General features: G+C 54.7%; 2 protein-coding genes across 4 annotated transcripts in view; one reads left to right on the top strand and one right to left on the bottom strand.

The window, feature by feature from the left end:
- CSF1R (colony stimulating factor 1 receptor) overlaps window positions 1-24,590 on the top strand; it is a 28,007-nt gene extending 3,417 nt beyond the window's left edge. The window contains exons 2-21 of the mRNA XM_019630061.1: window positions 1,428-1,688; window positions 2,124-2,408; window positions 4,233-4,369; window positions 5,059-5,218; window positions 6,294-6,480; window positions 8,846-8,961; window positions 9,135-9,255; window positions 9,352-9,539; window positions 11,193-11,308; window positions 16,597-16,723; window positions 16,852-16,956; window positions 17,435-17,545; window positions 18,179-18,329; window positions 20,370-20,458; window positions 20,558-20,652; window positions 21,668-21,790; window positions 21,870-21,981; window positions 22,496-22,595; window positions 23,464-23,572; window positions 23,660-24,590. Coding sequence (XP_019485606.1) covers window positions 1,428-1,688; window positions 2,124-2,408; window positions 4,233-4,369; window positions 5,059-5,218; window positions 6,294-6,480; window positions 8,846-8,961; window positions 9,135-9,255; window positions 9,352-9,539; window positions 11,193-11,308; window positions 16,597-16,723; window positions 16,852-16,956; window positions 17,435-17,545; window positions 18,179-18,329; window positions 20,370-20,458; window positions 20,558-20,652; window positions 21,668-21,790; window positions 21,870-21,981; window positions 22,496-22,595; window positions 23,464-23,572; window positions 23,660-23,788 — 2,822 coding nt within the window. The 3' untranslated portion in view covers window positions 23,789-24,590. The remainder of the gene's footprint in view (window positions 1-1,427; window positions 1,689-2,123; window positions 2,409-4,232; window positions 4,370-5,058; window positions 5,219-6,293; window positions 6,481-8,845; window positions 8,962-9,134; window positions 9,256-9,351; window positions 9,540-11,192; window positions 11,309-16,596; window positions 16,724-16,851; window positions 16,957-17,434; window positions 17,546-18,178; window positions 18,330-20,369; window positions 20,459-20,557; window positions 20,653-21,667; window positions 21,791-21,869; window positions 21,982-22,495; window positions 22,596-23,463; window positions 23,573-23,659) is intronic.
- Window positions 24,202-26,878, bottom strand: part of HMGXB3 (HMG-box containing 3) — a 46,861-nt gene continuing 44,184 nt past the window's right edge. For all 3 annotated transcript variants that reach the window (XM_019630058.1, XM_019630060.1, XM_019630059.1), the window contains one exon: window positions 24,202-26,119. In XM_019630058.1, coding sequence (XP_019485603.1) covers window positions 25,652-26,119 — 468 coding nt within the window. In that variant the 3' untranslated portion in view covers window positions 24,202-25,651. The remainder of the gene's footprint in view (window positions 26,120-26,878) is intronic.

Genomic DNA, 26,878 nt, shown 5'->3' with positions numbered 1-26,878 from the left:
ACACCTCTGATGGGCACAAAATAAAAACATAAATTAAGCCCTCCTGAAATCATTTGACAGAGAAGATCTTTCTGACTCTGGGGTCTATGGTGGGGTCGGGGACAGACAGATTCATTTAAGGAGCTTGCGTGCAGGATCTTGGAGAAGCCCTGAATTCACCTGATGCCCTCGGGGATGGAATGTCTGTGTTCCCATTATCAGCGCCAAGGGGCTGCACTCGCCAGGGGCACACAGTGGGTCCGTGGCAGAGCCAGGGTGTTCCGGTGCCCAGCAGGTGGCATTGTCTGTCCTGGAAGCCTCTCTCCTGGAGAGGGGACATTAGCCAGGAGTGCCAGGAAGCAGAAGTGAGAGCATCCCAGGGAGAAGGGCCGCAGGCGGAGCGGAAACCGGGGGCCAGGCCAGGCGCCAGCAATGTGTTTCCGCCTGCGCAGGCCAGGGCGCCTGGCAGTCCCTTCAAGGTCTTGAATCAGCTCTCACTTCCCTCCTTTGCCCCTATTTTAGGCCCTGGAAAAATGCTGACACTGCAGAGGCAACGGGCCTTCTTCCCGGAGGCCCTGATATGGGTTTCAAGTTCTCTTTTCTCCTTCAAGAAAATTTTCCTTAAAAGAGATTGGCTCTCCAGTAAACACAGCAGTGCTGGGGTATAGGGGTGGGCTGCTGGGGTAGGCTAGATAATACACGTAATGGCCAACTCTTACTGAGCATTTATTTGGTGGTAGATGATGTTCTAAAGGCTTTGTGTGCATTTAAACCTCCTGACATTTCAATAAATGGGTATAATTATTGTCCCCATTTTATAGGTGAGGAAACTGAGGCACAGAGCCTCTGAACCATCCCACTGTGTTACAGACCAGACTTGCAATGGTGGAAATAGGCACAACAAAGAATTGGAAGCTTTCTAATTCTGCTGGGCCAAGATCCTTCACCTCTTTCCTCTTCCCCAAACAAATTAAGCTGGATGACTTTGTTACAAACACACCATCTGTCTCTTCCTTTGCTTGTTTGAGGCCCCTGCTTTGATCTGAGCCCTGAGCTTGGCACTAAGGATTCAGCCCACTTCAGGAGGCTGAAGGAATCTCACCTGGGGAAGAGAATGATGCAGTCACAGCTGGGAAGGCTGAGGCAGGGGGCTGGGGAACCCATGTAGGGCAGTGGTTGGGTGGGAGGCCGAGAAAGCTCCCAGAAGCCCTTTCTCAGAGGAGGGGCCTGCCGGGCATCCGACATTAGTCCATCCCTGAACAGGTTTGGGGTGGGGGCTGAGGAAATGACCAGCTAGGGTTAGAGACTTGTTAAAGGTGATCCTGCAAGTCACAGTGGAACCCTGGCACCAGCACCACCCCTTCTAGGGCACCACCCATCTCAGAGGCAGGGAACAGCCCAGGGGGTGTCACCTCAGGCCTCACTTCTGTCTGTCTTCCACTTACCAGCTCAAGGGGTCCCAGTGATAGAGCCCAGTGGCCCTGAGCTGGTTGTGAAGCCGGGCGCGACCGTGACCTTGAGATGTATGGGCAATGGCAGTGTGGAATGGGATGGCCCCATCTCCTCCCGCTACTGGACCCTGGACCCTCAGGACCCCAGCAGCATCCTGACCACAAACAACGCCACCTTCCAAAACACGGGGACCTATCGTTGTACTGAGCCTGGAGACCCCCTGGGGGGCAGCGCCACCATCCACCTCTATGTCAAAGGTGAGGACTCTGGTCCCACACCCAAGAGGCCTGGCCCGGCAGGCCCCACGGGGAATGGGCAGGAGAGATGGGCCTTAGTACTACCAATCGCAATAAAACAGGCCCACATTTTACTGAGTGCCTGCCATGAACGAGGAACAGTGGCAGTGCTTCTAATTAACGTAGTCCTCACAATAACCCCGTGAGGTAGGTTTCATGATTATGCTCACTTCCCAGAGGCTCAGAGGGGCTGAGTCATTTGCACAAGGTCACACAGCATCAAGTAGTGGGGCTGGACCTGACTCCAGAGCCCTCGCTCTGAAGCCTCGGTGAGCTTCACTGTGTCACCTCAGGCAAATGATCAGCCTCTCTGAGCCTCCCTATCACCAATGTCCAGAGCCTGCACGGCCTGGTGGAGGGAGGGCGGTTGTAACCCTGTATGCCGCTTCACCCCAGACCCTGCTCGGCCCTGGAATTTGCTGTCTCAGGAAGTGACGGTGTTGGAGGGTCAGGATGCTCTGCTGCCCTGCCTGCTCACTGACCCGGCGCTGGAGGCGGGTGTCTCTCTGGTGCGGGTGCGTAACCGGCGCGTCCTCCGCCAAACCAACTATTCCTTCTCACCCTGGCACGGCTTCACCATCCACAAGGCCAAGTTCTCTGAGAGCACAGATTACCAATGCAGCGCTGTAGTAAATGGCAGGACGGTGACATCGCTAGGCATCCGGCTTAAAGTGCAGAAAGGTACGTGGGGCAGGGAGGGGCAGGGAGGCTCGGAGGGCAGGGATGGAGCGCCCGCAGTTGTGTGAGTGGCAGCAGCCAGGGCCTGATGGGAGGTAACAGATGTCCCCCTTCTTCCACTTCTTCCTTCCAATTGCACTCTAGTCATCGATGGGGCACCTCCTGGGGCAAGACAAGCAAAGTGTGTCATGCGGGGAGACAGACCAGTAAATAGCTAATGGGCAGAATCCCCCCAGGGCCAGGGGGGGTGGAGAAGAAAATAGGAAAGCCATTCAACAAGGTGGTGGAATAGAGTGTGTGGGGACAGGGGGAGGGGGAGCCTGGCTGAGAGAGTGACACTTCATTTGTGCTGAAATGCGAATGATGAGGAAGAGGTGGCCCTGCAAAGACCCACTTCAGTAGAGGAACCAGCTGGTACAGAGCCACACGGTGGGAAGAGGCTTTGAATGTTCTCGGAAAGGAAGGAGGGCCGGAAGCTCTCTGACACCCTCAGATGTGGACTTCGCACTCCGTGCCAGCCTGCTGCTGGGCACTGGGCACATGAATGAGGGCGGGGTGGTGAGCCAGTGACAGGGAGGGGCTGGTGGGCACACGGGACAGCTCTCACTGTGGTGGGGCGTGGGGGGCAGTGGTGGGGAAGTCTCACTCCTTCCCCCCCTCATCCCTGCTGGGCTGGTTTCTAGAAGGACTGATGTGAGTAAAGGAGGCCCCAGGCTCAGGACTGGAGCTTGAGACAGGAATCGGGTCAGGGTCAGAGCAGCATGGCTGGGCCAAAGCCCTGGCCTGGAGGCCGTGAAACCTGCCCAGGAAGTCAAAGGACCCCCTACTCTGTGGGCAGAGGTGGCCAGTAGGGTGCTTTCCCCTAATTTCATCTTGCAGAGCCCCGGACTGTCCTGGGTCCTGGTTCTGCCGTGACCCCCTCAGTGACCTTGGATGAGTCCTTTATTGTCGCTGGACGTTGGGAAACTGAATTAGATCATCTTTGAACAACAGCAACAGCCACAAATATTAATTCAGTGCCTACTGCGTGTCAGGCACTGGGCTAGCAGCTGGGGCTATCACCTTCATGGATTGCCTTCCTACTGGGGCAGACAGACTAGAGAAAGAATAAATAACATCCCAGTTGTGACAAACAAGAAACCCACCTGGAAAAAGCTGGATATGTGTGTGTGACGGGCAGGCTGGGAGGGATGGGGGAGGCTATTTTAGCTAAACTGGTCACAGAAGTCCTCTCTGAGGAATGTTTGAACTAAAGATCTGAAGGGTCCCAATAGGCACCCATTCCAAGTGTGGGAGAGAGAGCATTCCAGGAGGGAGGTGTGAAGGCCAGTGTTGCTGCAGTGAGGTGAGCGTAGGGTGGCAAGTGTTCAGGTGCTCAGGTGTTCAGTAACAAGGCCTGGGGATGTGGGAAGGACTTGGGCTTTTATTCTGAGAGTGACGGGAAGCCATGGAATATAGACACAGGAGAGAGGCATGAGCCAATTTACCTTCTTAAGAGCTCACGTTGGCTGCTGTGAGGATCCAGGTGGTAGAGGGGTCAGAGGGGCAGCTGGGAAGCCTTCCAGGTGATTGTTGCAGAGCAGAGCAGGAGTCCAGAGAAGAGAATGGCGGTGAGACTGGAGAGAGGTGGCGGTGATGGGGGAAAGTGGATTTTTCAAGGTCTGTTTAGGAGATAAGACTTGCAATGGGGAAAATTGAGGCACCAAGGTTGTCACCCAGGGTTTGGGGTGGGACTGTGGTGGGGGTCCGGGCCAGTAGCCTGGCCCATGGCAGGGAGAGAGCAATAGCTCTGGCCTGAGTATTTATGGTCCCTACCCCTGGCCTCAGTCATCCCAGGGCCCCCCACCATGACACTGGAGCCTGCAGAGCTGGTACGGATTCGAGGAGAGGCCGCCCAGATCGTGTGCTCAACCAGTGACATTGATGTCCACTTTGACGTCTTCCTCCAACAAGGAAACACCAAGGTCAGTCCCTGGGGAGACAGCAGGACAAAGTCTGCCCATCCTCCCAGCATGCCAGGCTCTGCATGACGGAGCCCTTAGCCTCATTACAAGCTGGCTGTCTGGGCTGAGTGCACAGCCCAGGTCCAGAGAGAAGAGTAGATTTACCCAGGCTCTCTTGCCAGTCAGTAGCTGGTCCAAAACCAGGCTTCAGGCTCATGCCGCTGAAGCTTGTGGGGGCAGGCGGGGGAGGCCGTACTCCCTGGACAAATGACCTTTGCGCCAGCCTGTAGAGAAGAGCCAGATGTCAGCTCACTTCTAACTTTGCAAGGGGTTCCTAGGCCGCCTTCGAAGTCCAGGGAAATAAGGTTATTTCAGAAAGACTTTCGGAGAGAGAAGAAAGAGGGGGTAGTCCCAGGAGGGAATGGCATTAGGCTGTTTCTGAGATCCCTCACCCATCCCACTCTGCCTACTGTGTTCCAGGCACAGCCCTATGCCATTTGCATGCACTATCTCATTTATGCTTCACTGCAGCCCTAGGAGCCCAGGGCTAGTATTAGTCCCATTTTCCAGATGAAGAAACTGAGGCTCAGAGGTCAGTCCCTTATCCAAGAAAAGGAAGATAATAATCCTTAACAGCTGAGGGTTTCAACTCAAACCATTTTAATCCTTAAACAACCTTCGTATACCATTTCCATTTCTTCTGGCTGCAGCTCACAATTCCTGAACACAACAACTTCGATGGTGAGCGTTACCATAAAGTCCTGACCCTCAACCTCAATCCAGTAGGCTTCCAACATGCCGGCAACTACTCCTGTGTGGCCACCAATACCCAGGGCGTCCACTCCACTTCTATGGTCTTCCGGGTCGTAGGTGAGCATCAGGGTGATAAGGGAGGGCTGGCAGGGATCCTGGGGTGAGGGAGGTGCATAAGGGAATTGAAAAGGAGGAAGCTGATGGCAGAGAAGTAGACACTGGACTTCACTGTTCATTCATTCATTCATTCATTCATTCATTCATTCATTCATGCCTGGGACACTCACGTCACATAAACATGTGAACAGACAATATTCACCCAGTGTGATCATGGAGGAAACGTGGGGTGTCCTGGGGACTTGGAGCCTCTGGGGCTGATCTCCCCATCTTCTGCTCCTCTTTTCCTCCTTGGACCCCCCCCCGCCCCCAGAGTAGCTTCATTTTAATTCATGTAAGATTTAATCAGAAGAAACTAGTCAGGTACAGATAACAGAAACGAACTCAAACTGGCCTAATTTAAAGAGTATTTTATTGGCCCATGGATATGAGCTTCAGGTACAGTTAGTTCTAGGTGTTCAGATAATGTGGACAAGAATATGTCCCTTCCCAAGTCTCAGTTGTACATTTTTTTTTGTGGGACCCCTAGCAGTGTCAGGCATGGTAACCTCAGTGGAATGAGTTCTCTTCTCCCAGAATTCCAACAAAAATTATTGAAATGAGTGCCATAGACTCATTAGTTCACATGCCTACCCCAAACCAGCCCACTTTAGAGCTGGCTGTGGAATCTATATTGATTGGACTATTACCAGAAGAACGGGAAATGGATGGGGGGGGGATATGAAAAAAAAATAGACATTTTTGTTTTTACTGCTAAAACTTTTTTCAAAAGGTTATAACCACAGATATATTTAACCTCTTAATTAAGCAAATAAGAAAGTGGAGGCATCAAGGAAGACAGGCATTTTTCTCAGGTTCTCCCAGGGACTCAGTGAGGAGAAGAGTTTGGAGCCCTGGGCCTCTGAGGTGGGAAGAGAGATATCAGAGGGCAAGTCTTGGTTAGGGGTGGCGACTGTGTGCCTGGCGACTGAGGGTCCAGCTGAATGGCTGGATCAATGGGTAGATGATCAAATAAACAAATGAACCCAGGACATCTTTCCACTAATGCCAGATCTCTGTGTGTTCTGCTTTCCAGAGAGAGCCTACGTGAACTTGACCTCTGAGCAGAACCTCCTCCAGGAGGTGGCTATGAGTGAGAGGCTCAACCTCCAAGTCACAGTGGAGGCCTACCCACGCCTACAAAGTTTTAACTGGACCTATCTGGGACCCTTCTCTTACCACCAGCCCAAGCTCGATTTCATCACCACCAAGAACACGTACAGGTACCACCAATAATCAGCTCTTATCTGCATAGCCCCACAGCCAGATGGGGAAATGCTTCAGCCCGGAGTCAGGACACTTGGGTCATGTCTCAGCCTTGCTGTTTGACCTGGAGTGGGTCCCTTCCCCTTTCTGGGTCTCACTTTCCCTGACAATGTAGAAGCTCAATCTCAGTCATCTGTGTTTGAGATTTAGATCAAATTTGCGTCCCCCTCTATCCCACATCCTCAGAAACTCCAATGCCCTCCTCAAGAATTCTACCATTTTTGAGGAGTGTGCATTCTCATGGCCATTCAAGAATTCTCAGTCTGATCCAGTCTCTTCTTTCATGGCCATCCCAAAGGTAGAAGACAACGCCCATGACTTCCACCCTTAGACACACTCCTAATGATGATTGCACAGGGTATCTGCCACATACACAGGTTTGGGATAGAGTGGGGAGAATTAACACCACCCAATCACAGATACATCAAAACGTTCTTTAAAAGCCTGTGGTCACCCAGCCCTGAGAATTTCTTACTGGCCTTTCCTCCATAGGTTCAAACTCTTCTCATCAAGTGCCACCTGACTATATCCTCTCTTCTCCCAGAGTCCTGCTTTCCCCACATGCACAACTTTTTAGAAAGCTCTTTTTCCTCTCTCCTTATGGACTATGTCCTCAGGGTCTTACTTGCCCATCCAAAGTGGACTAACCAGGCAACAAGAGATGTTTTGCTCTAAGAGGAACACTGATGCCTCTTTAATAATAAAAGAAGTTAAAACAATAGTTTCTTTACCTTATTCTATTTGAATGAGAGCATACAGCTCAAACAAGAACAGCAAATATGTGGGGTGTGTGGGATAACTTCCCGTCCCACACTCATGACAGGTATGTAAGCCACTTTCCTGCAGAGTCTAGATGCAGCCTGAGTCCTTCTCAACACAGTCTCCAGGCAGTATTTCCATCATAACTGGCTCATGAGAGCAGACCTGTTTGCCATCGCTGGGCTAGATAATCCCTTAGATACTGTTCAACTCCCAAACTCTGCGGGGTTTTCTTTCTAGCTCCTGAAGCCCAGACCTGTCGGCTCCTAGACTCTTGCTTGTTGATCATTAGCATCAAGGATATTCCCTTGTCCTCATCTTCCTTATCCTTTCTGGCCAGGATTTTTAGCTCCCCCTCATCTAAAGCAGAAATTCTGAATCTGGAGTCTGCTGACCCCTGGGAGGGGTCTGGTCCATGGACAGATTTCAGGGGGTCCGGAAGCAACAGGGACATTGTGGAAAGGAACCAGGGACAACCCCTCAAACACAGTCATCTGGGGCCATTCATCGCTAGGCAGATGAGCCTGGGCATCACACAGCCACGGAGCCAAGCTCATGTGAGGGGCGAGTTCCTAGTGATGCCTTTCAATTCTTTCAGTTGAAGAGGGAAATGCTAATTATCCCCCAAATTGACACGTGTAAGGAGGTTCTGTATGCCAAGCTCTGAATGAGATTGCCCTTTGAACCCCATGGGTTTTAGTCTGGAGGTGGCTGCAGTCATTTTCCAAAGAAGAACTGGCATTCTGCTATAACTTATTTTTTAAAAACTTATTTATTACCTAAATGATACATGTTCACTATGGATAAGTTTTAAAATAGAGAGTAAGAGAAGAATTTAAAAAATTACCTGGAATCAGCCGAGGATAACTTTTGTTATTTGCATTTGCTTCTAGGCCTTTTCTGTGAGAAGGGGCACCATTAAATTGAGTGCCTACAGTGAGTCAGGCTCTGTGTTAAACACTCTGGATTCATAGCCCTTTAATCCTCAGGCCAAGTCTGTGAGTTAATTACCATCATGTCACCCTCGCAGAAAAGAAAGCGAAGGATCAGAGAGGTTAAGTACTTATCCAAAGTCACACAGCTAAGAAATGGCAGCACCAGGACTTGACTTCTGGTCTCTGTGGTCCCCATGGCTACATCCTGTTTCTCATTCCTCTCACAGTCCCTCTGGGCAGGGTTGGAGCTTTAGGGATGGCAGCTGACCTGGGTGCTAGCATTTACAGCAGGGATGGCTTTGCCCAGTGATGGTGGTGGAAGCAGGTACATTCAGTGGGGCCTGTGGTGTGCCTCCCAGTGTTGGCACTTTGCAGACCGCACTCCTACTAAACCTCAGAACAAAACTGCTTTATAGGCAAGAGAACCAATGAAGGTAATCGGGTTGCTGGTTTTCCCACGTCTCAATGGCACCCGGCCTGGGTTCCTGGCTTAGCCAAGGCCTTTGTGCCCTGGACGCCTTACCAACAATTAAGCAAAGCCATTTAGGGTGGTTGTCTGAGCCCACTGTCCTAGTGGGAGACATGCCTGGCTGGGGCTCACCGCCGATGTCCTCCTCCTCTCTTGCAGGTATAACTCCACCCTCTTCCTGCCTCGCCTGAAGTCCTATGAGGCCGGCCGCTACTCCTTCCGGGCTGAAAACGCCGGAGATGAAGATGTTCTGACCTTCGAGCTCCACCTTCGATGTGAGTGATGGAGCAGGGGTTGAGCACATCGGGTCCCCAGGGCTGCTTGGAAAGGCAAGCTGGGAGAGGTTGGGGGTTGGGGGAGAGGCAGCTCAGTGCCAGGTGGCCAGGCAAGGGGACTTGGGGCCTTTTGGGCTGATCCCTCCCTCTTCTGCGCCTCCTTTCCTCTTCAGACCCCCCACAGGCACAGGTCATGTGGCACCCCATCAATGGCTCTGATGCCCTGCTCTGTGAAGTCTCCGGGTACCCTCAGCCCAACGTGACATGGGTGCAGTGCGGGGGCCGTACAGACAGGTAAGTGGGCTCCTCTGGCCTTCCTCACCTGGACTGAGTGGTTGGGGCAGGGGGCTGAGTACCCTGAAACTCTGAGCCAAACTCTGCTCTTCCCAGATGTGATGAGGCCCAAGAGCTGGTCTTCGAGGACCCACACCCCAAGGTCCTGAGCCAAGAGCCCTTCCACAAAGTGACTGTCCACAGCCTGCTGGTCATCGGGACCTTGGAATACAACAGGACGTATGAGTGCAGGGCCCACAACAGTGCAGGGAACAGCTCCCAGGCCTTCTGGCTCATCTCTCTAGGTGAGCCTTTGTCCCCCGCCCCCAGACTGGGACGGGAGGGGTACCTAGGAAAGCACTCCAGTTCAGGGAGCCAGAGTTCTACCACGGAGAAGATCCCAGCTGAGCCGGGTCCCACCTCTGTGGGTCCCTCTCTCCCTCCCGCCCTGAACAAAGGTCTCCTGAAGCAGCCAGATGGGGGAGTCTAGAACCCTCAGGACTGGAGGTAGGGGGTGAAGAGTGGAGGGGAAGCAGACATGGGGTCCAGAGAGAAAGCAGCCGGAAGCGAGCACTGCCTAAGTGGCCCCTCTGCTCACATCCCTGCACTTTAACTCCGTCATTCATTCACAAGTGTGTATTTGGTGTCTCCTGCATACCAGGCACTCACGCGGTGCAGGGGAGCCACACCACCATGGAGCCTTGAGTCTGGTGAGGGAGATGGTTAACGGCAAGTGCACACAGTCCAACCTCACCCCAGGGCCAGCTTTGGTGGCCTTCTCCATCCCTCACTGAACCCATTCCTGCCAGAGACACAGTTCCATCCATCTGGTGCCACTGTCTGAGAATGAGGCAGATGTCTTAACGTAGGCTACATCTGTCGAGAGGAAGGGACACCTTTCTCTGTGTTGCACAAAGCCTGTGTGGGTAGTTCTCTGATTCTGTGCAGAGGCAGGTCTCAGCACCGTGTGTGCCAGGCCTAGCAAGGCTCCCTGGGCCCAGAGAGGACAGACCGGGAGCTTCTGCCCGACTCAGAGGTGGCCCCTCGAGTGCCCTGGCTGCTGGCCTTGGAGCAACTGCTGCCACAGGGCCCAACTCCACGCACAACTGCCCCTGGCTACTCTGTCTCACTGATGATCATCATATATTAAAAATAATAAAGCCAACATTTTATTGAATGCTTACTCTGTGCCGGGCATTGTGCTAAGCTCTTTACAGGTATTGTCTCGACGAATTCACACACTCTAGGGGGTTAGAACTATTTTCTTTTGGATTTGGAGTTGATGAACCTGAGGCTGAGGGAGAAGTTACAGGCTCTATGTTACACGCCTCCTAAGTGGCACAAGTGAGATTTGGCCCAGACCCATGCTGTTGATCTGGGCAAGGTGATGTCCTTCAAAACACATCGAGAGAACTAGGTTCTATTGACCAGGGAAGAGGGGACCCAGGGGCCATGAGCCTGGCTTTCAGACCCTCAGAAGGGCTGCGTGTTTCCAACAGTCACTTGTGGACACAGCAGGAACGCTCAGGTTTCAGTCTAGCCTCTAGAAGGTCTTTCTGTTCGAGCTGCCCAGAGGTGTAGGTGGTGAACCCCGTCACAGCGGGTATGTGCAAGCCAAGGCTGGACACAAGGCCAGGCTTCTTCAGATGGGCTCCTTGCTTTGACAGGGGTGATTGATACTGCATGACCTGAGGGGCTCCCCCAGCCACAAAAGGCTGGGTTTGGGGCTGGGCATGAGCAGAGCAGGAGGGTCCGTCCCCGCTGCTCTTGGCTGGGGGAGGATCTGCAGGAAGGCTCCCTGAGGCTCTGGGGGCTTTGGGGTGAGAGGACACTGTGTCCAGTCATAACATTTATTGAGTACCGACTGTGTTCCCGGCAGTGCACTGGCCTCTTCTCCGTGAGGGCAGGGGGTCACAGAGGCCCTCTGTGCCACTCACTCTTCTGCCTGCCCCTTGCAGGAACCGGCAGACCGCCCACTGATGAGCCCTTCTTCACGCCAGTGCTAGTCGCCTGCATGTCCATCATGGTCTTGCTGCTGCTGCTGCTGTTGCTGCTTCTGTACAAGTACAAGAAGGTGAGCCCGGGCGGGGCAGGGCAGGGCAGCCAGGGGCCCTGGGTGCGCTGGACCCTGGAACAGCGCCGCTAGACCACGCGGATCCTTCCTTCAGCCCTTGAACACCCACTCATTCTGTCAACCAGCCCTTCAGCCAACAGCTCTTCAGTGGGTGCCTACTGTATGCCAGTGTAGGCTAAGTGCTGAGTCGGCCAAAACTCGGAGCCTCTGAGGCTCTGTCCTCGTAGGGTTCACTGTCTAGTGCAGGAGACAGTTGCTAGTCAATTCAGCAGGAAAATGAGGGTGAAAGATGCTCTGGGGGAGAGCAATGGGTTCCACGAGAGCACAAGCATGGGGTCCTGTCCCAGCCCGGGGCTTGCAGGCACACAGAGAAGACATCCTGGGGCCAGCCCTGTGCCTCACCTTCAGGCAGCAAGTGGTCTAGTGGAGGAGGAAGGCCTGACCATCATCAGCCTGTTCGTTATTTAATATTATTATTCAAAGCTACCATTTATTGCACATTGATGTTTATGTGCTGCCTGTCATTTTGAGGGCACAATCAGTGATGACAATTTTAAGGGCATTTTTAAAAGAAACTGTGTTACATACATTCTCTCATTTAATGTCCTCAACAGTCACGGCATGTAGTTAGTATCACTAACCCCATTTTATAGATTTGGAAGCTGAGGTTCTGAAAGGTTGAGACAGTTGCCCTGGACTACAGCTGGTCAAAGGCAGAGGCTGGTTTTTAAAAAGTCACGTTTTTTAACCATTATGCAAAACATTGAAGTATCTTATTTTACTCTCACAACACCCAGAGGCAGGGACTGTAGCAGTCAGCATTTTACACTAAGGAAACTGAGGCTCAGGAAGGTTGTAGGACCTGCCCGAGTGTTCCAGGCGCCTCCCATGCCAGGTCCACGGCCTCCACCACCTGGCCCAGTGCCTCCCTGAACAAAAGACAATGTCCAGTGTGATAGATGCTGAGAGGGCCAGGCCAGAGGGCTGTGGAGGCCAGTGGTGGAGGGATCTTTTCCACTGGTGGAGAAGGGAGACTGCTTGGAGGAGGTGGCTTGGCGTAGGTGGAACAGGCCTTGGAGGGTGGGGTTTGCAGCAAGGAGAGACAAGACTCAGGGAAAGGGTGTCTTCAGGGGAGAGGGTCATGTGTACAAAGGGTCAGGGAGGACCAAGGTGAGCTCTGGAGATATTGGCACCTGGAAGAGGAGGCAGGTGGGGATCCGAGGGATCGGACCCCATCCTATAGGCTCAGGGCTGTCGGTGGGTTTGAACAAGGGAGCAATATGATTTAGGGGTAAGTAACTTCTTCGCCATGCCTATCTTGGGGGTTTTAGTGTGAGAAGAGGACTTGGCATAGATAGAATGGATGGGATGTGGGGCCCATGGGTTCAGCTCTCCATGCTCGTGGGGCGGCAGCTCAGAGTGCAGCCCCCCAGAAACCAGGGCCCCAGGTTGAGACTTTGGAGATCTGGGTCCAGCTCTGATGCTGTTTTGCCTACGACCTTGGCTGGCTCGCTGCCTTCTTTGGGCCTCAGTTTCCCCACCTGTACCGTGGGACTGGCGCCTTTAACAGCTGTCTTCCTCTGACATCCCACAAGCCTACTGATGATCTGGTTTAAGAGTCAGGGGTTGTGAGTTGGACGGATCTAGGTCTGAATCCTACTTCTGCCAGTTGCTGGTGATGGGACTCTGGGAAAGTTGGTGTCTCTAAGCCTCTGTTTCTCCATCTGTGAAATGGAGTTAATAGTAATGGCCACCCCACCAGTCTGTCTTGGGGGTTCACTACATAAGGCGCGTAGAGGACTCCAGAGTGCTGGGCACAGACAGTGCTCAAAATGGAAGTTGTGCACCCTCGTCCCAGGAGGAAGTTGACTGGGGAACCCACGTTAGCTCATGCCTCTTGGGACTGGAGGGGAGCCTGAGGTTGGACCTCTCCTTGTCTACACACACACGCCAAAGTGGTGCTGGGCCCTGCCCGTCCACCTCCAGGAACAGGACCTCACTCACACTTGTGACCACCTGTTCCTTCTATGAGAGCTCTGGCTTGCAAAGTTTTTCCTTATATAGAGCTGAAAACTGCCTCCCGGTGCCCCACAGAGCTGCCTCCTCAGCCCAGGACAGGCTGCAGTGGTTGCAGAGAAGTTCCCAGTCACCCGCCCCAGCCCTTTCTGCCTTGTGCTGCCAGCCCCCTTGGCCAGCTGTGGTTTAGGCACCTTACCCTTCCTCCATGGGACCATGTTGGGAACATGTACTGCCAGTCACCTCATTTCCTATCCAGGAAATTCAACTGCTCCCCGAGTCCACTCAGGGCCAAGAGGAGGAGGGCCTTCCACAGGACAGAACCTTAAGGGGTCAAGATAGTCAGGCCCCCAGCTCAGGGACTGCAGTCCAGTTCTCCTCTGTTTTGCCCCCTGGGATTCTGAGACTCGCCCCTTCACTGGGGACTCACTGCCCAGGCTTGTGGTGAGGGTGTCCTGCTCTAGGGGAAGGGTTGTGTGTGCCTCAGGCTGAGTCATCACCTTTCTGGCCCCCAGAGAGACCACGGGGGCGGTGGCAAAGGGGGAAGAGAAAGAGCAGGAGTCAGCAGGCAGGAAGGAGGAGGGACACAGAGAGGAAAGGATGGGGCAGGGAGGAGCAAAGGGGATGGGGAGGCCGTCGGAGGGGCTGGGACTCTGGGGGGTCAGAACTGAGCTGTGGAGACTAGCGGCAAATTGGGGATAGGCAGGAGGGTTCTCAAGGTATCCAGCAGGAATTGTCGAGGTCTCTATCTTCCTGAGACAGAGATCATCCACCAGACCAGACTCAGCAGGCCTCGTGGGGATGGTTGCAGCGACTTGGATGTCTCCTGTCTACCTTGGTTGCCAGTGGGAAGTTGCGGGTGGACAGACGGCCTGGGCCTGTCGTGAGGAGTAACTGAGATGATGCTCACTGAGTGTGTAGCCCAGTACCCTGCTCACAGGAAGTGCTGGAGAATCCTCGCTGATATTAGGAAGTCTGAGGCAGCCCATCCCTGCCTCCCTGTAAGGGTTCTCCTTCAGAGGAGACGCCCCTCTGGGTAGAGGCCCCTGGGAGCTACATATGAGCCCTTTCCAGGGACGGCAGAGGCCCAGGCTTGGGCGGCATATGGGGAGAGCTAGAGGCTGCTTGCCAGGAAAACGAGTGGGGGTGCTTGGATCAGATGGAAGACAGCTGCCCCCTTCTCCAGATATAGAGTCTGGGATCCAGAGAGCTGAGATTCTAGCCAGGCAACCTCTTCTTCCTTTGACCCCCCTCCCTGTCTCCAATATCGGCTGGCCTGGCTGGGGGTGGCAGTGGGGAGGGGCTGACTCAGACCCAGCTGTAGCAGACAGAGGAAGGAGAAGTGAGGAGACAAACAGGCTTTGGCCACAGAGACTTCGGGAGATGGAAGTGGCTGGGGCGGGGGGTGAGGTAGGGCTTCAAAGAATCCCCTCCTGGCCCCGACTCTGTCTGTTGGGCTGGGAAGGCACCACACGAAAGGTGTGAATCCTCTGAGACTCAGGAAGTCCCTCCTCTGTCCCATTTCAGAGGCTCTTCCCAAGCCACAACATGGGTATCCTCAAGTTCACCTGTCGTCTCCCCCACCCCCAAGCAGAACCTGGAAGTTCTTCCTTACATCTTCAGGGCAGTTTTGTCTCCATCTACAAGTTCTTCCCTACGGCTCTCTGGAGTCTTGTCTCTTAACCCAGCAAGACTTGCAGCCACAGGCCACCCTCCTCCCCAACACCCACGGACACACCCTGTAGCTCCCCCAAGCTGGGTGCCCATGAAGGAGCCCAGTTGCTAAGCAGAGCCCAGCTGGTCCTCAGCCGCAAAGGGGCTGACAGGAAAGGGGCTTGGACCGCTGACCTGAGGCTTCGGTGCTCTCCGCGGCCGCAGTCCAGCTTCCACTTTCCACCTAAACTCTTGTCTTCCATCAGCACTTCTCATGGGCAGCCCCTGGCATGATGCCCCTGAGCAGCTGCCACCCTGGGCAGGAAAGAGAGAGGCAGCCAGCCGCTCCTCCTCCCAGACACAGCCCTGCTCCAGCTGGTGGTCGGTAACAGCACGGAAAGCCTGAGAAGGAACTCAGGCCCTCCAGACGCGCACTGTCTTGTGGGCAGAGAGGGCTTCTTATGGCAGCCCTCAAGGCCTTCCTGACTCTGGAAGCTACCCTGCTCCCCTCAAGCCACAGGGCCGAGAACCTTCCAGTCACTCAGAGTCGCCAGGCCCCTTCCCACCTCCAGGCCTCCGCATGTCTGTTCACTTGCCACGTGTCCCCTCCCATCCATCGCCACATGGCTGGCTCTTTCTCGCCTCCTCAGGGGCCTTCCCTGGCTTATCTTCAGTTGTACCCATCACTGTCCCATTCGCCCGCTTTATTTTCTTCACCGCACTATTTGAAGATTTCCTACACATACATTTATTTGAGGTGACTGTCTGAGAGACTCGAATGCAGACTCCACGGGGGCGGCAGGGACTTGGTCTTGCTCAGCTCTGAGTCAGTGCTTGGCACAAACAGCTGCCCAGTGAAGTATTTGGAAGGCAATATTATTTAGACTTAAAAAGAAAGAAAATTCTGTCCCAAGCTACGACATGGATGAACCTTGAAGTCATTATGCTCAGTGAAAGAGGCCAGTCACAAAGGACACATACTGCAGGATTCCACTTCTACGAGGCACGTAGGGTAGTCAGGCTCATGAGGGACGTGGAATGGTGGTGGCCAGGGCTGGGGGAGGTGGGAAGCGGGAGCTATTTAATAAGTATGGGGTTTCAGTTTTGCAAGATAAAAGGAGTTCTGGAGATGGGTAGCACAAGAATGTGAATGTACTTAACACTATTGCACTGTATACACAAACATGGTTGAGATGGTCAATTTTATGTTATATGTATCTCACCGCAATTAAAAACAAGCAGTATTTAGATGGGAGGATAGATGGATGGCTCTCAAGTTCCCACCCCCCACCCCCCGCCCTCCTGGCTCAGGAATTACCAAAGTATCAGAGCTATCAGGGCCCTAAGAGATGATCTTTGAATACACAGGGGGGGAAGGTGAGCCTTGGGAAGGGAAGGTCACACAGTGAGGCCAAGCCAGGAAGCAACAGGGCTCTCAGTGCCATGGATATGAGAAGACACAGCCCCTCTCGGGCCATATATATCTCAGGCCACACCCTGCCTCCTCCGGGCGAGTCCCATGGGACTGCCCAGGGCTGCTGTCTTGGGAGTCGGGGATGAGATCCAAGACTCACCTGCCAGGCCCGGCTGATATGTGCTTCCTCCCTCTCCCTCTGCAGAAGCCCAAATACCAGGTGCGCTGGAAAATCATTGAGAGCTATGAGGGCAACAATTACACCTTCATCGACCCCACCCAGCTGCCCTACAATGAAAAGTGGGAGTTCCCCCGAAACAACCTGCAGTTTGGTGAGATGGGCTCTCAGCCCACCAGGCCCTCCCACCCCAGGGCAGCATGGGCAGCAGGGAGCCCGTGGGCCCTTCGAGAGCGGGCCCTTTGGTGCCCAGGAGCCTAAAGGGGTCCATATGTGTGGCAGGTAAGACCCTCGGAGCTGGCGCCTTTGGGAAGGTGGTAGAGGCCACGGCCTTTGGTCTGGGCAAGGAAGATGCTGTTCTGAAGGTGGCTGTGAAGATGCTGAAGTGTGAGTGAGGGAAAGTCATCTGGGGAATCTGGAGAAGCAAGTGGGAGGTGGTGCATGCTGGGGGAGGGCCTGCCCTGTGGTCCTAAGAGGCGCTGCAGACATTCTCAGCCCATCAGAACCCGGGGGACAGAGCCTGGGATTGGCATCGAGGACTCCTGGATTCCTCTGTGAGCTCCAGGCTCCCTCTAACTTCTGAGTGGCTTCTAATTGAACCCAAAGAGGCTGGGGTTCACAGAGGCCGCCCTGGGCCGTGGCCTGGCTACAGCTTGGCTTTCTGTCACCCGAGAACAGCTCAGTGACTGGCCTTATCTCCTCTCTCTCTCCCTCACTCCTATCTGTACGTCTGCATTTCTCCTTCTCCCTCTTTCGGCCCCTGATGGCTTTGGGGCTCTGGGTACACCCTGCCTGTCCCCCTGGGGGTCTCCTATCTGTCTGTGTGGCTGTCCTTGTCTGTGGGACGTGTGGCCCCACCTCCCAGCCACGGCTCATACTGATGAGAAGGAGGCGCTCATGTCAGAACTGAAGATCATGAGTCACCTGGGTCAGCACGAGAACATCGTCAACCTTCTGGGAGCCTGCACCCACGGAGGTGAGGGGCTCTGGCGGGCATGGGGGCCTCTCAGGTGTCTGAGGGCCTCAGGGCAACCTCACTCCATCTTCCACTTTACGTCTCCTCCAAGTGAAGGCAGGACCCCTGTCCTGTCTCAGTGTCCCTTAAATTCCTGGGCTAGATGCCTGGAGTGGTCAAGTTGCTTATAGATAGCAGGTGGTTCTGGGAGATCTGAGCAGTGGCTCTCTGACAAAAGTGGGCATCAGTCACCTGGAGAGCAAGCTAAGGGTGCAGGTTCCTGGGCCCTGCTCCCAGGCAGTCTGATTCTGTGGGTCTGGAGTAAAGCCCCCAAATCTACCATTTAAGAAACTCCCACCCAAAGACATTTGGACACTCACTGTGGGGTCCACAGAGGTGCCCCAGGGCCTGTTGGGACTCCAAGTCCGCCCCATCCTCCTCTATAGGAGCTTTGACCTATATGGAACTGCCAGAGGTTTCCTTTGAGGAAAATTCTTTGGCTACGGTTTTGTTTTTTGTTTTTTGAGATTCTTCTGTTTTAGACAGATGGAACTCCTGAGTCCCAATCCAGGATGCCTCATTGCCCCCACCCCATGTTCCTGTTTACACAGGGGTTAAGGGGTGCACTCACCCCCACTCTCTTGGTTGCACTAGGCCCTGTCCTGGTCATCACTGAGTACTGTTGCTATGGCGACCTGCTCAACTTTTTGCGAAGGAAGGCGGAGGCCATGCTGGGACCCAGCCTGAGTCCAGGCCAGGACCCTGGCTACAAGAACATCCACCTGGAAAAGAAATACGTCCGCAGGTAGTACCCTGGCCAAGGACAGGAAGGAGGCCACGACTGAGAGGTGGGGGCTCAGGTCTGTCCCCAAAGCTAGCTCAGGGTCGGGTGGCTAGTGGCCCTCACATTCCCATCTGCGCCACGGGTAACAGCCACCCCAGGTTAGACCGGCAACTCAGTTTTTCTACTATTTATTCTCATCATCCAACAAATATTTGAGCACCTACTACATTCTGGAAATATCAAGGCAAAGGTGGGCAGCTTATAGTCTGGTGGAGACAGGCATTAATGAAATCCTCATGTAAAAGATCATGACCATTTGGGGTCAGAGCCAGAGACGGGAAGATCTTGGGGGGGTAATCGCCCTGTTTTTCCCATAGCATGTGCTGCTGGGGGCTGCAGAGAACCCATCCCACTTAGGAGTAGCCAGTGTCAAGTCCCCACATCACCACGAAGAAGGGGGGACAGAGTCTGTGGGTTGTTGGGTGAGAGGGACAAAATGGCACGACTGAAGCCAGGTCCCGGCTTCACTGGGGCCTCATTTTCCCCAGGCGAGCCATCAGAGGCTGGAACCTCTCAGGGTCTTTCCTGTCATTCTGTGATGCTGTGATTCCTGGAAGCCACCCAGAGGAAGATAGATAGCCACATAGGGAACCAGAGAGGGGAAGTGGCCAGTTTCGTGTCACACACGAGTCAGGGCAGAGGCAAAGCCTGGCGTAGATTCTGCTCTCTTGATTCCTGGTCCAGTGCTCACCTGAGCCACACTACTCTCCTGGAAGTCTCAGTCTTGGGGCGTGTGGGGCTTCAGAGTCAGGCTCCTGGCAGCCAGGAGAGGAACAGAATAAGGGTGTACATCGGACCCTTATCCTCGCCACTGTCAGCTGCCAAACCTGGAGAGGCGAAAGGAGGCCATTTCACTCCATCCAGTGTCCTCACATGTGGGGGCTGGAAGGATCTGCTTCCTCTTCTGAGAGGGGTAGCTCACACTGGGCCTCTGCAGGCTGGAACCTCAGGCCAGATCAAATCAAAATGAGAACCAAAATTATAAGCTTCCATCTTTAAATCTGTAGGTGGGGAAAAGATTCACAGACTGGGTGCGGGGGCGGAATTTAAAGCGCAAATGGCATAGGGACCAATCCTGCCAATGGGATCTCAGGCGACATTATTAGAGGTATAGTTTCTAGACCGAGGGAGGGGATCGTTTTGCCATGGTCAACCCATGAATGAAACACTAGGTTCTCTTTCTGGGAATGCTAGTGTGGACATTGTCAAGGTGCACATCTTTTGGGATATTATTATAGAAGCAGTAGTTGCTAGTCAATCTAGAGCAGTGCTTCTCAAACGTACCTGCCACCCAAAGCAGGGCTCGTAGGCACCCCTGGAGAGCTGTTAGAAATGCTCAACCTCAGGCCTGCCCAGAGCTGCTGAATCAGAATCTGCATTAATATAAGATTCCAGGTGATTCTATGTTCATGAATTAGTTTAAGAGGCACTACTCTAGGCCAGTGGGTCTGAACTCAGGCAGGCTGTACACTGGAATTGCCTGGAGAGATTTCAATAAAAGTGAGTTTTGTCCCTAGAGTTTCTGAAGTGGCCTGGGCATGGGGAGGGAGTGTTAAAAGCTCCGCATGATGATTCTAATGTGAAACCAGGGATGAGCCACATCTAGACAGAGAGGGCTCAAAGAAGAGGCCCTAGAATATGCTCAGATCCCTGCGGTGCGGTTATGGGGAGGAGGGAGCCAACCTCTCTGTGGCCCTTCAGGGCAGAGCAAGGACCAAGGGCGGGAGGAAGATCCCAGGGGCAGGCCGGGATTAGGAGCAATAGAGAACTTTCTAACAGGCAGAGTTGCCAAAAGAGAACAGGTTGTCAGCTCCCTCACTGGATAGCCAAGCAGAGATCAATGAACACGCAGATAGAATGTGACAGGGGGGGTTCCTTGTCAGAAAGCGATGTTTAAGCTGACCCCAAGGTCCCTTCCCTGCTGAGTGGCTGGAGGCCAGGCCTGAGCTGGGCAGTGCGGTGATGGGGACTGACTGGTCCCCGGTCCCCTCTCCTATGTAGGGACAGCGGCTTCTCCAGCCAGGGTGTGGACACCTATGTGGAAATGAGGCCCGTCTCCACTTCTTCAGAAGACTCCTTCTCTGAGCAAGGTGAGGAGGTACCAGGCTGGGGGAGAGGGGAGGGCCACCGGGGGCTGGGCAGGGCAGGACAGGGGGTGGCAGGCTGCCCTGACATCTCTCCCACACCAGACCTGGACAAGGATGGGTGGCCGCTGGAGCTGTGGGACCTGTTGCACTTCTCGAGCCAGGTGGCCCAGGGCATGGCCTTCCTTGCTTCCAAGAACGTGAGTTGGAAGCCAGATCCCCCGTGTCATTACCCGGGGGGCGGGGCGGGGTGGGAAGGGGCGCTGAACCACCATGAGGTTGGAGGAGTAAGGGTGAGGAAGAAGAAAGCGGAGCATATGAAGGGGACAGGGAGGAGGCAGAGTGCCAGAAAGCAAGTGGGCAGCGGCCACACAGCGTCCAGGTTGCAGCCTCACGGGGCTGCAGGAGTGAGCGGGAGAAAGCTATGCCAGAGTTCCTCCAGGAGGGCGGAGCCCCAGCCTGAGCAGTGCCCCTTTCCCAGCAGTGCGACAGGACCCCATTTCCAAGAGCAGGCATTATTCCTTCATTTTCAGTTAACGAGGCAACCGTTGCATCTCCTTGTGAAGCACATGGTCTCGTGGGGATGATAACAGCCTCCCTGAGCTGTCATGTGGCTGTGAGATGATATGTGCAATACACTCAGCCCAGGGAGAAGTGTCCTAGCAGTGGGAGCTGTGACTGTCCTCCTTATAGCACGACTTGGGAGTTGAGTTTGATCGTTGGCTCTGCCACTTGCTGTGTGACTTGGAGCAACTATTGAAATTCTCTGAGCCTTGGTTTCTATACTGATAACAATGGGCACTGTCACAGGGTTGAGGGCAAAACAGGGTTACAGCGTGTGCAGATGCTTCAGGAAAGGCATGGCACGGCAGGGCCCTGAAGGTGGCAGCTGCTGTTATTAGGGGCCAGTGTGGGCCAGACACTGCTCATAGCGCCGGGGCCCGAGCAGACCACCTCGCTCTGTTAGCTCCTGCAGCTCAGGGCCATACAGAGAGGGTGATGGTGATTTCTAAACACTGAACTGTCCAACCCCACTACATTTTCTCAGCCCCAGGGCCCTGGTAGAAGGTAGGGACAGGAGTTAGGGTCAGGACCCCAAACTGATGCCCTCTGTCAACAGGGACTCCAGGCCTTCTAGGGCGCTAGCTGTTCCTTCTGTGCTTTGGGCTCAGGTAGGGGAGGGCCCAGGACTAACCACGTAGCGCTTCCCCTCAGTGCATCCATCGGGACGTGGCAGCCCGAAACGTTCTGCTGACGAGTGGGCGTGTGGCCAAGATTGGGGACTTTGGGCTGGCTAGGGATATCATGAATGACTCCAACTACATCGTCAAGGGCAATGTGAGTTCTGGAAGGGTTGTGCCAGGCTGGGGAGGGCATAGGAGCCAGGACCCAAGGTGACTGGGGTGTGTTGTGCCAGGCCCGCCTGCCCGTGAAGTGGATGGCTCCAGAGAGCATTTTCGACTGCGTGTACACGGTTCAGAGCGACGTCTGGTCCTACGGCATCCTTCTCTGGGAGATCTTTTCACTCGGTGAGTGGCTGGCCCAGGGCAGGCTCAGCCTGGGGGCTGACCCATTTGGTTTCCTGCAGTTATACCTTAAGGATGCTTGGTGTCCAGGGCAGAGCAAGGGCTGGTGGGAATGAAGGGATGGACAAAGTGTCTTAAAACCAAGTGTTGCAGTCCTGCGTGGGGTGGGCAGACCCTCTATCCCGACAGACATTCCTTCCGGGCTGTTCCCTGCCTGCTTGTGCTGTTGCTGCTGCTTAGAATGCTATGTCCCCTTGTCTGAAACGTGCATACCGTTGAAGACACAGCTCCCAGTTCTGGAGCTCTGGACAGAGGGACTTGGGCTAAGCCCTTCAATGCACTCCTCTAACCACTTCTTATTGCAAAGCCTGGGGTGGAACTGGGTGAAGGGGCTCTTCCTTCTAGAGCCTAAGCCCTTTGCAGTGCCCTGTTCTACTGTGGAAGCTCAGCCTCTTCAAGATGTGTGGGTGGGGAGGGGGACAAAGCACTGAGCGTGGTATGATCTTGGCCTTTGCAGGACTGAACCCTTACCCTGGCATCCTGGTGAACAGCAAGTTCTATAAGCTGGTGAAAGATGGATACCAAATGGCCCAGCCTGCATTCGCTCCAAAGAATATGTAAGTGAGGGACCCCCGGGAGGAAGGACACCCTGTCCGGTTGAAGAGGATGGAAAGGCACGTGGCCGTAGTCTCCCTGGCCACACGCTATTCCAGAGCCAGGAATCATCTCTGCCACAGTAAACAAGATAACAAGCCCCTTTTATCAAGTTCGGGGTTACTACTGGTTTCTCAGGCAGCATGGAAGGTGTTCTCAGAGAAGAGGGCTCTCAAGTGGGCTGGTCCTAACTTGAAGAATAGATTTTTAACTCAGTTACTATGACCTCAAGGAAGGCTCCTCATTTCTTCCGTCCTGGCCACCTGTGGTGGCGGCCAGCCGCGGCAGCCTCTTAGCCACCTCACGGTACTCAGCCCACCATGCGCGAGCTGCTCTCTGGCGCCCCGCCTTCACCACAGCTTCCCCACAGGCCAGCCAGCCACGAATTCACCCACTGCTTCTTGCTCCAGCCACATTCTCCACACAACCTCCGCCTGTGCTCACCCAGGTCTCACTGGCAGGGTGGACACAGCTAGCTGGCGAACTGGGCCCTCAGCCCCTGCAGCCCACCCTCCCTTGTCTCTTGCTATAGCCAGTCACCTCTCAAACCTACCTGCAGGTCGCAAGAGTGCCCCTTCTGGTTCTAGGAGCTTGGGCAAGATAGCATCTCTGAGCTGCTTCTCCCCTGTTGTCAAAATGGGCGTGATGAAGATACCTTTCTCCAAGGGTTACTGGGAAGATGAAATGAGATAACACATGCCAAGGCCTTAGCTCAGGTCTTGTGCTAAGCTCACTTTGACTAGGTTTCAGGACCTCTGCTGGGCAGAGCTCTGTAGGGCGTGTGCATGTCTAACGATCCCCAGACCCACGACAGCCTTTGTCCTGTCTCAGATACAGCATCATGCAAGCCTGCTGGGCACTGGAGCCCACTCAGAGGCCCACCTTCCAGCAGATCTGCTCCCTCCTCCACGAGCAGGCCCAAGAGGAGCGCGGAGAGCAAGTGAGGGGGCCGGGCACACGGTGGGTGGCTGGCTACGCAGGCCAGGCCTGGCCTGACCACGCCCTGGCTTCTCCCTCCCTCCCTCAGGGCTACACCAACCTGCCAGGCAACAGCAGTGAGCCAGAGGAGGAGAGCTCCAGCGAGCAGCTGGCCTGCTGTGAGCAGGGGGATGTTGCCCAGCCCCTGCTGCAGCCCAACAACTACCAGTTCTGCTGAGGTGATGACAGGAAGCACCGCTTCTCGCCTGCTCCAAGCTCGAACTCCTCCGTGGATGGGGCGCCATGAGGAGAACACAGACTCTGCCCTTGGTCATTTCACATAACAGCCCGGCCCAGCTCTGAAACTCAGGAATGTGGGACCCACAAAAGGTCAGAGAGGACCCCACTTCCAGAACCTGGGCCATCACTGCCATTCCGGGGCTGGGGCTGAGCCCCTCCCCTCCCACTGTTCTCAAAGCTGTGGCCCTATGTTCGCTATGCCAACTGGGAGAACCCCCAGCTCACCCTTTTAACCTTGTTCCCACTTCCAGGAAAACTCTCCCCCACTCCCTTTGTGTCTCAGTGAAAATGGGCCGGTTTTGCACCTATGAAGTCCCCAGGAGTTGCCCCACCATTGAGAAAACAATGTTCCTGGGCCTTAGCAGAGTGGAGGGACCCCTCACTAACCGAGTGGACAGTGAGTAGACAGGTGCCCAGAGAAGTCTGCGCTCTGCTCAGGCCCCTGGGAGCAGCGTGGCTCCTTTGTTAAGAATCTAACTTACCTCCTAGTCTCTGCCCTCTGGCCTTCTCTTCACAAGCCTCACCCCACCCTGGATCTGGGACCACTATAATGAGCCAGGTGGCAGCTAAAAGTTTGGGGTGTTCTGCCCAGTTCCCTGTCATCTTTAGCTGGAAGGCAGGGGACCCGTGTGGCTGGCCACACCAAGCAAGCAGCACGCACTTCCCCAAGTTGACTCATCATAACTAACAGTCACGGCGTGGGATGTCTCTGTCAGCATTAAACTAACAGCATTAACACAGCTGGCCTCTGGTTCTTTGCGTCTCCCCCGGATTCCCTGGAACTCCTGCCGTCCCTCTTTCATGACAAGTCACTAGTTCAGCCTCCAGAGCTCAACCGCACTGTACCCCACACAGCGAGCATAGAATTGACTCCTGCTTCACCAAAACCGGATAATTTAATAAACTTTATTCTTGCTGGGGGAAGAGGGAGGGGAAAAAAAGCCACCTACTCCACTCCTCTCAATAAATTAAATAACACACGGCCGATTCCCGTGCCCTAAGCAAACCCTGGGCACTCGAGCCAGTCCTGCTTTCCTTACGGCCCAGTCTGCTTCCCCTTCACAGAAGGGAGTTTTTCCGACTGCTGCCAGGCTATGTCATGCCACGGGCCACATCCCCTCTGTGGTGAGGGTCCAGAGCCCAGAGAGGATGCAGGGTGCAGCAGCAGTGGCCAGGGAAAGGAAGACAGGGAGCCTCTTCCTCAAAGCTCAGGCAGAGAGGACAGACCTGGAAGGGCTGCGGCTGCCTGTCCCTCCCTCCACAGCTCTCCCCAGACTCGGGTGCAGGACGAGCAAGAGGGAAGCGCATCCCTCCCCTGGGAGAACCGAGCCCACAGGGGCCCTTAGAGCTAATGATACCAAGGCCCTGAGTCAAAGACAATGGGCTGAGGCGCTCGTGGGGCTGCAGGGGGCAGGAACACAGCCTTCCCCAGGGGCAGGAAGCGCCGCCTCAGCAGCCTGCCACCTAGTGCACCCCGGGGCCTTCGTCCCGACCCACAGCAGGCCCCCGGGGAGCCACCGGCTCCCAGCCTTCCCTTCCCCTCTGCTGAACATGCTACGGGACTAAGTGCTCTCTTGCGGCTAAGGAGTGTACTGGTGCCTCTCCCAACTCCCTGAAGATTGAGAACCAAGGGCCCCGGGCCCCCGTGTGCTCAGGATATGGGAGCTCTTTGGTCAGTCCCAGCATCCGAGGCCCTCGCCATAGGTGAATGCTCCCACTGGGCCCCCGGGGGGATCTGCCTCGGGCAAGGGCCTCACTATGGCTTGAGAGAGATGGTGCAGTCCCTGTACAAGAGCCTGGCTTATTCTGCCACTGCGGCCACCTCCTCTTCCTCACCCTCCTCCTCTGTCTCCGTCTTGATCTGAGCCACCCCAAGGCGGTAAAGGGTGTCCCGGATGATAATCTCGCCAGGCTGGCAGCTCTGCACAATGTCATGGATCTGCCGGCTGACAATCTCGCGGCTGGTGAGGAAGTCCATGAGGCGGTTATAGAGGTAATAGTGGGTGGCGTTGTCAAAGGCGATGGGCTGCTGGCGGACACTGTGTGGTTTGCTGTCCGTGATGGAGGCCAGGATGGTGGCGTAGGGCGCCAGCTCGGGGCACAGGGCCAAGGAGTGGTGCCCGTCACTGGCGTCACCAGGACTGGGCTGTGTGCCTGCATGGACGATGCGCCGGGTGGCAGTCTTGGTGACCGGGTGCTGGACCGAGTGCTCAGCCTCCGTCATGTCCACGGCGTAATTCTGATCCAACAGCTCTGGGCAGGACACGCTCTAGAAGAAAGAGAAGCCGCTTTGATGAGGCAATGGATCTGTGGTGGGTGAGAGTGAAGGCTGCGGGGTCATCAGACCTGTTTAAATCCTCACGTCACCACACAGCATGTCTCCTGGGGCGAGTCCCCTCTCCTTCCCCTCTGCGCCTCAGTTTCCTCATGGGAGAAGGGGGACAGCAACCAGAGCAGATGTTGGATCACCTGAGCGGCCACTGCTTATTACTGCAGGGGTTGTGGGAAGCGGGCAGGGAGCGGCTCCCACTGAGGCTCAGACAAGCTCAAGGAGCCAGTGCGCTCCAGGGAACAAGGAAAAGGTGACTGATGACAATGACATCCCCTTCCTATTACCAATCCTCATGTTTCTTCTTCAGAGGGCACAGCTGGCCTTGGAGGGCACATGCTTCTGGTAAGAAACACTGCCTGGTACAGTGCACCGAGACCCAGAGACAAGGGCTCTGCCCCTAACCTGCTGTATGACACCAGACAAGTCCATTTTCCCCTCTGGGCCTTATTCTCCCATTTTAATAAAAGGAGAGGGTGGGATAAGGTCAGTTTTGTAAGCCACTGTGCCTCCAGATAACAGACATGCCACACAGTATATTCATGGTGAAACCCAAGACAGGACTGTTGGGGTCTGTGATATGTTAGTGTACATGATGACTCTCAAAAGGTGTCAATTTTCTAGGCTTATCTGGAAGGCAATCCATTTGACCCCCAAAATACCTGTGTCTGGGACACCCTGGACACACTAAGTGACATG

The sequence above is a fragment of the Hipposideros armiger genome, unplaced genomic scaffold (assembly GCF_001890085.2).
Source record: "Hipposideros armiger isolate ML-2016 unplaced genomic scaffold, ASM189008v1 scaffold_888, whole genome shotgun sequence".
NCBI lineage: Eukaryota > Metazoa > Chordata > Mammalia > Chiroptera > Hipposideridae > Hipposideros > Hipposideros armiger.
The sequence above is the reverse complement of the archived record's forward strand: the minus strand, read 5'-3'. Positions and strand labels throughout refer to the sequence as shown.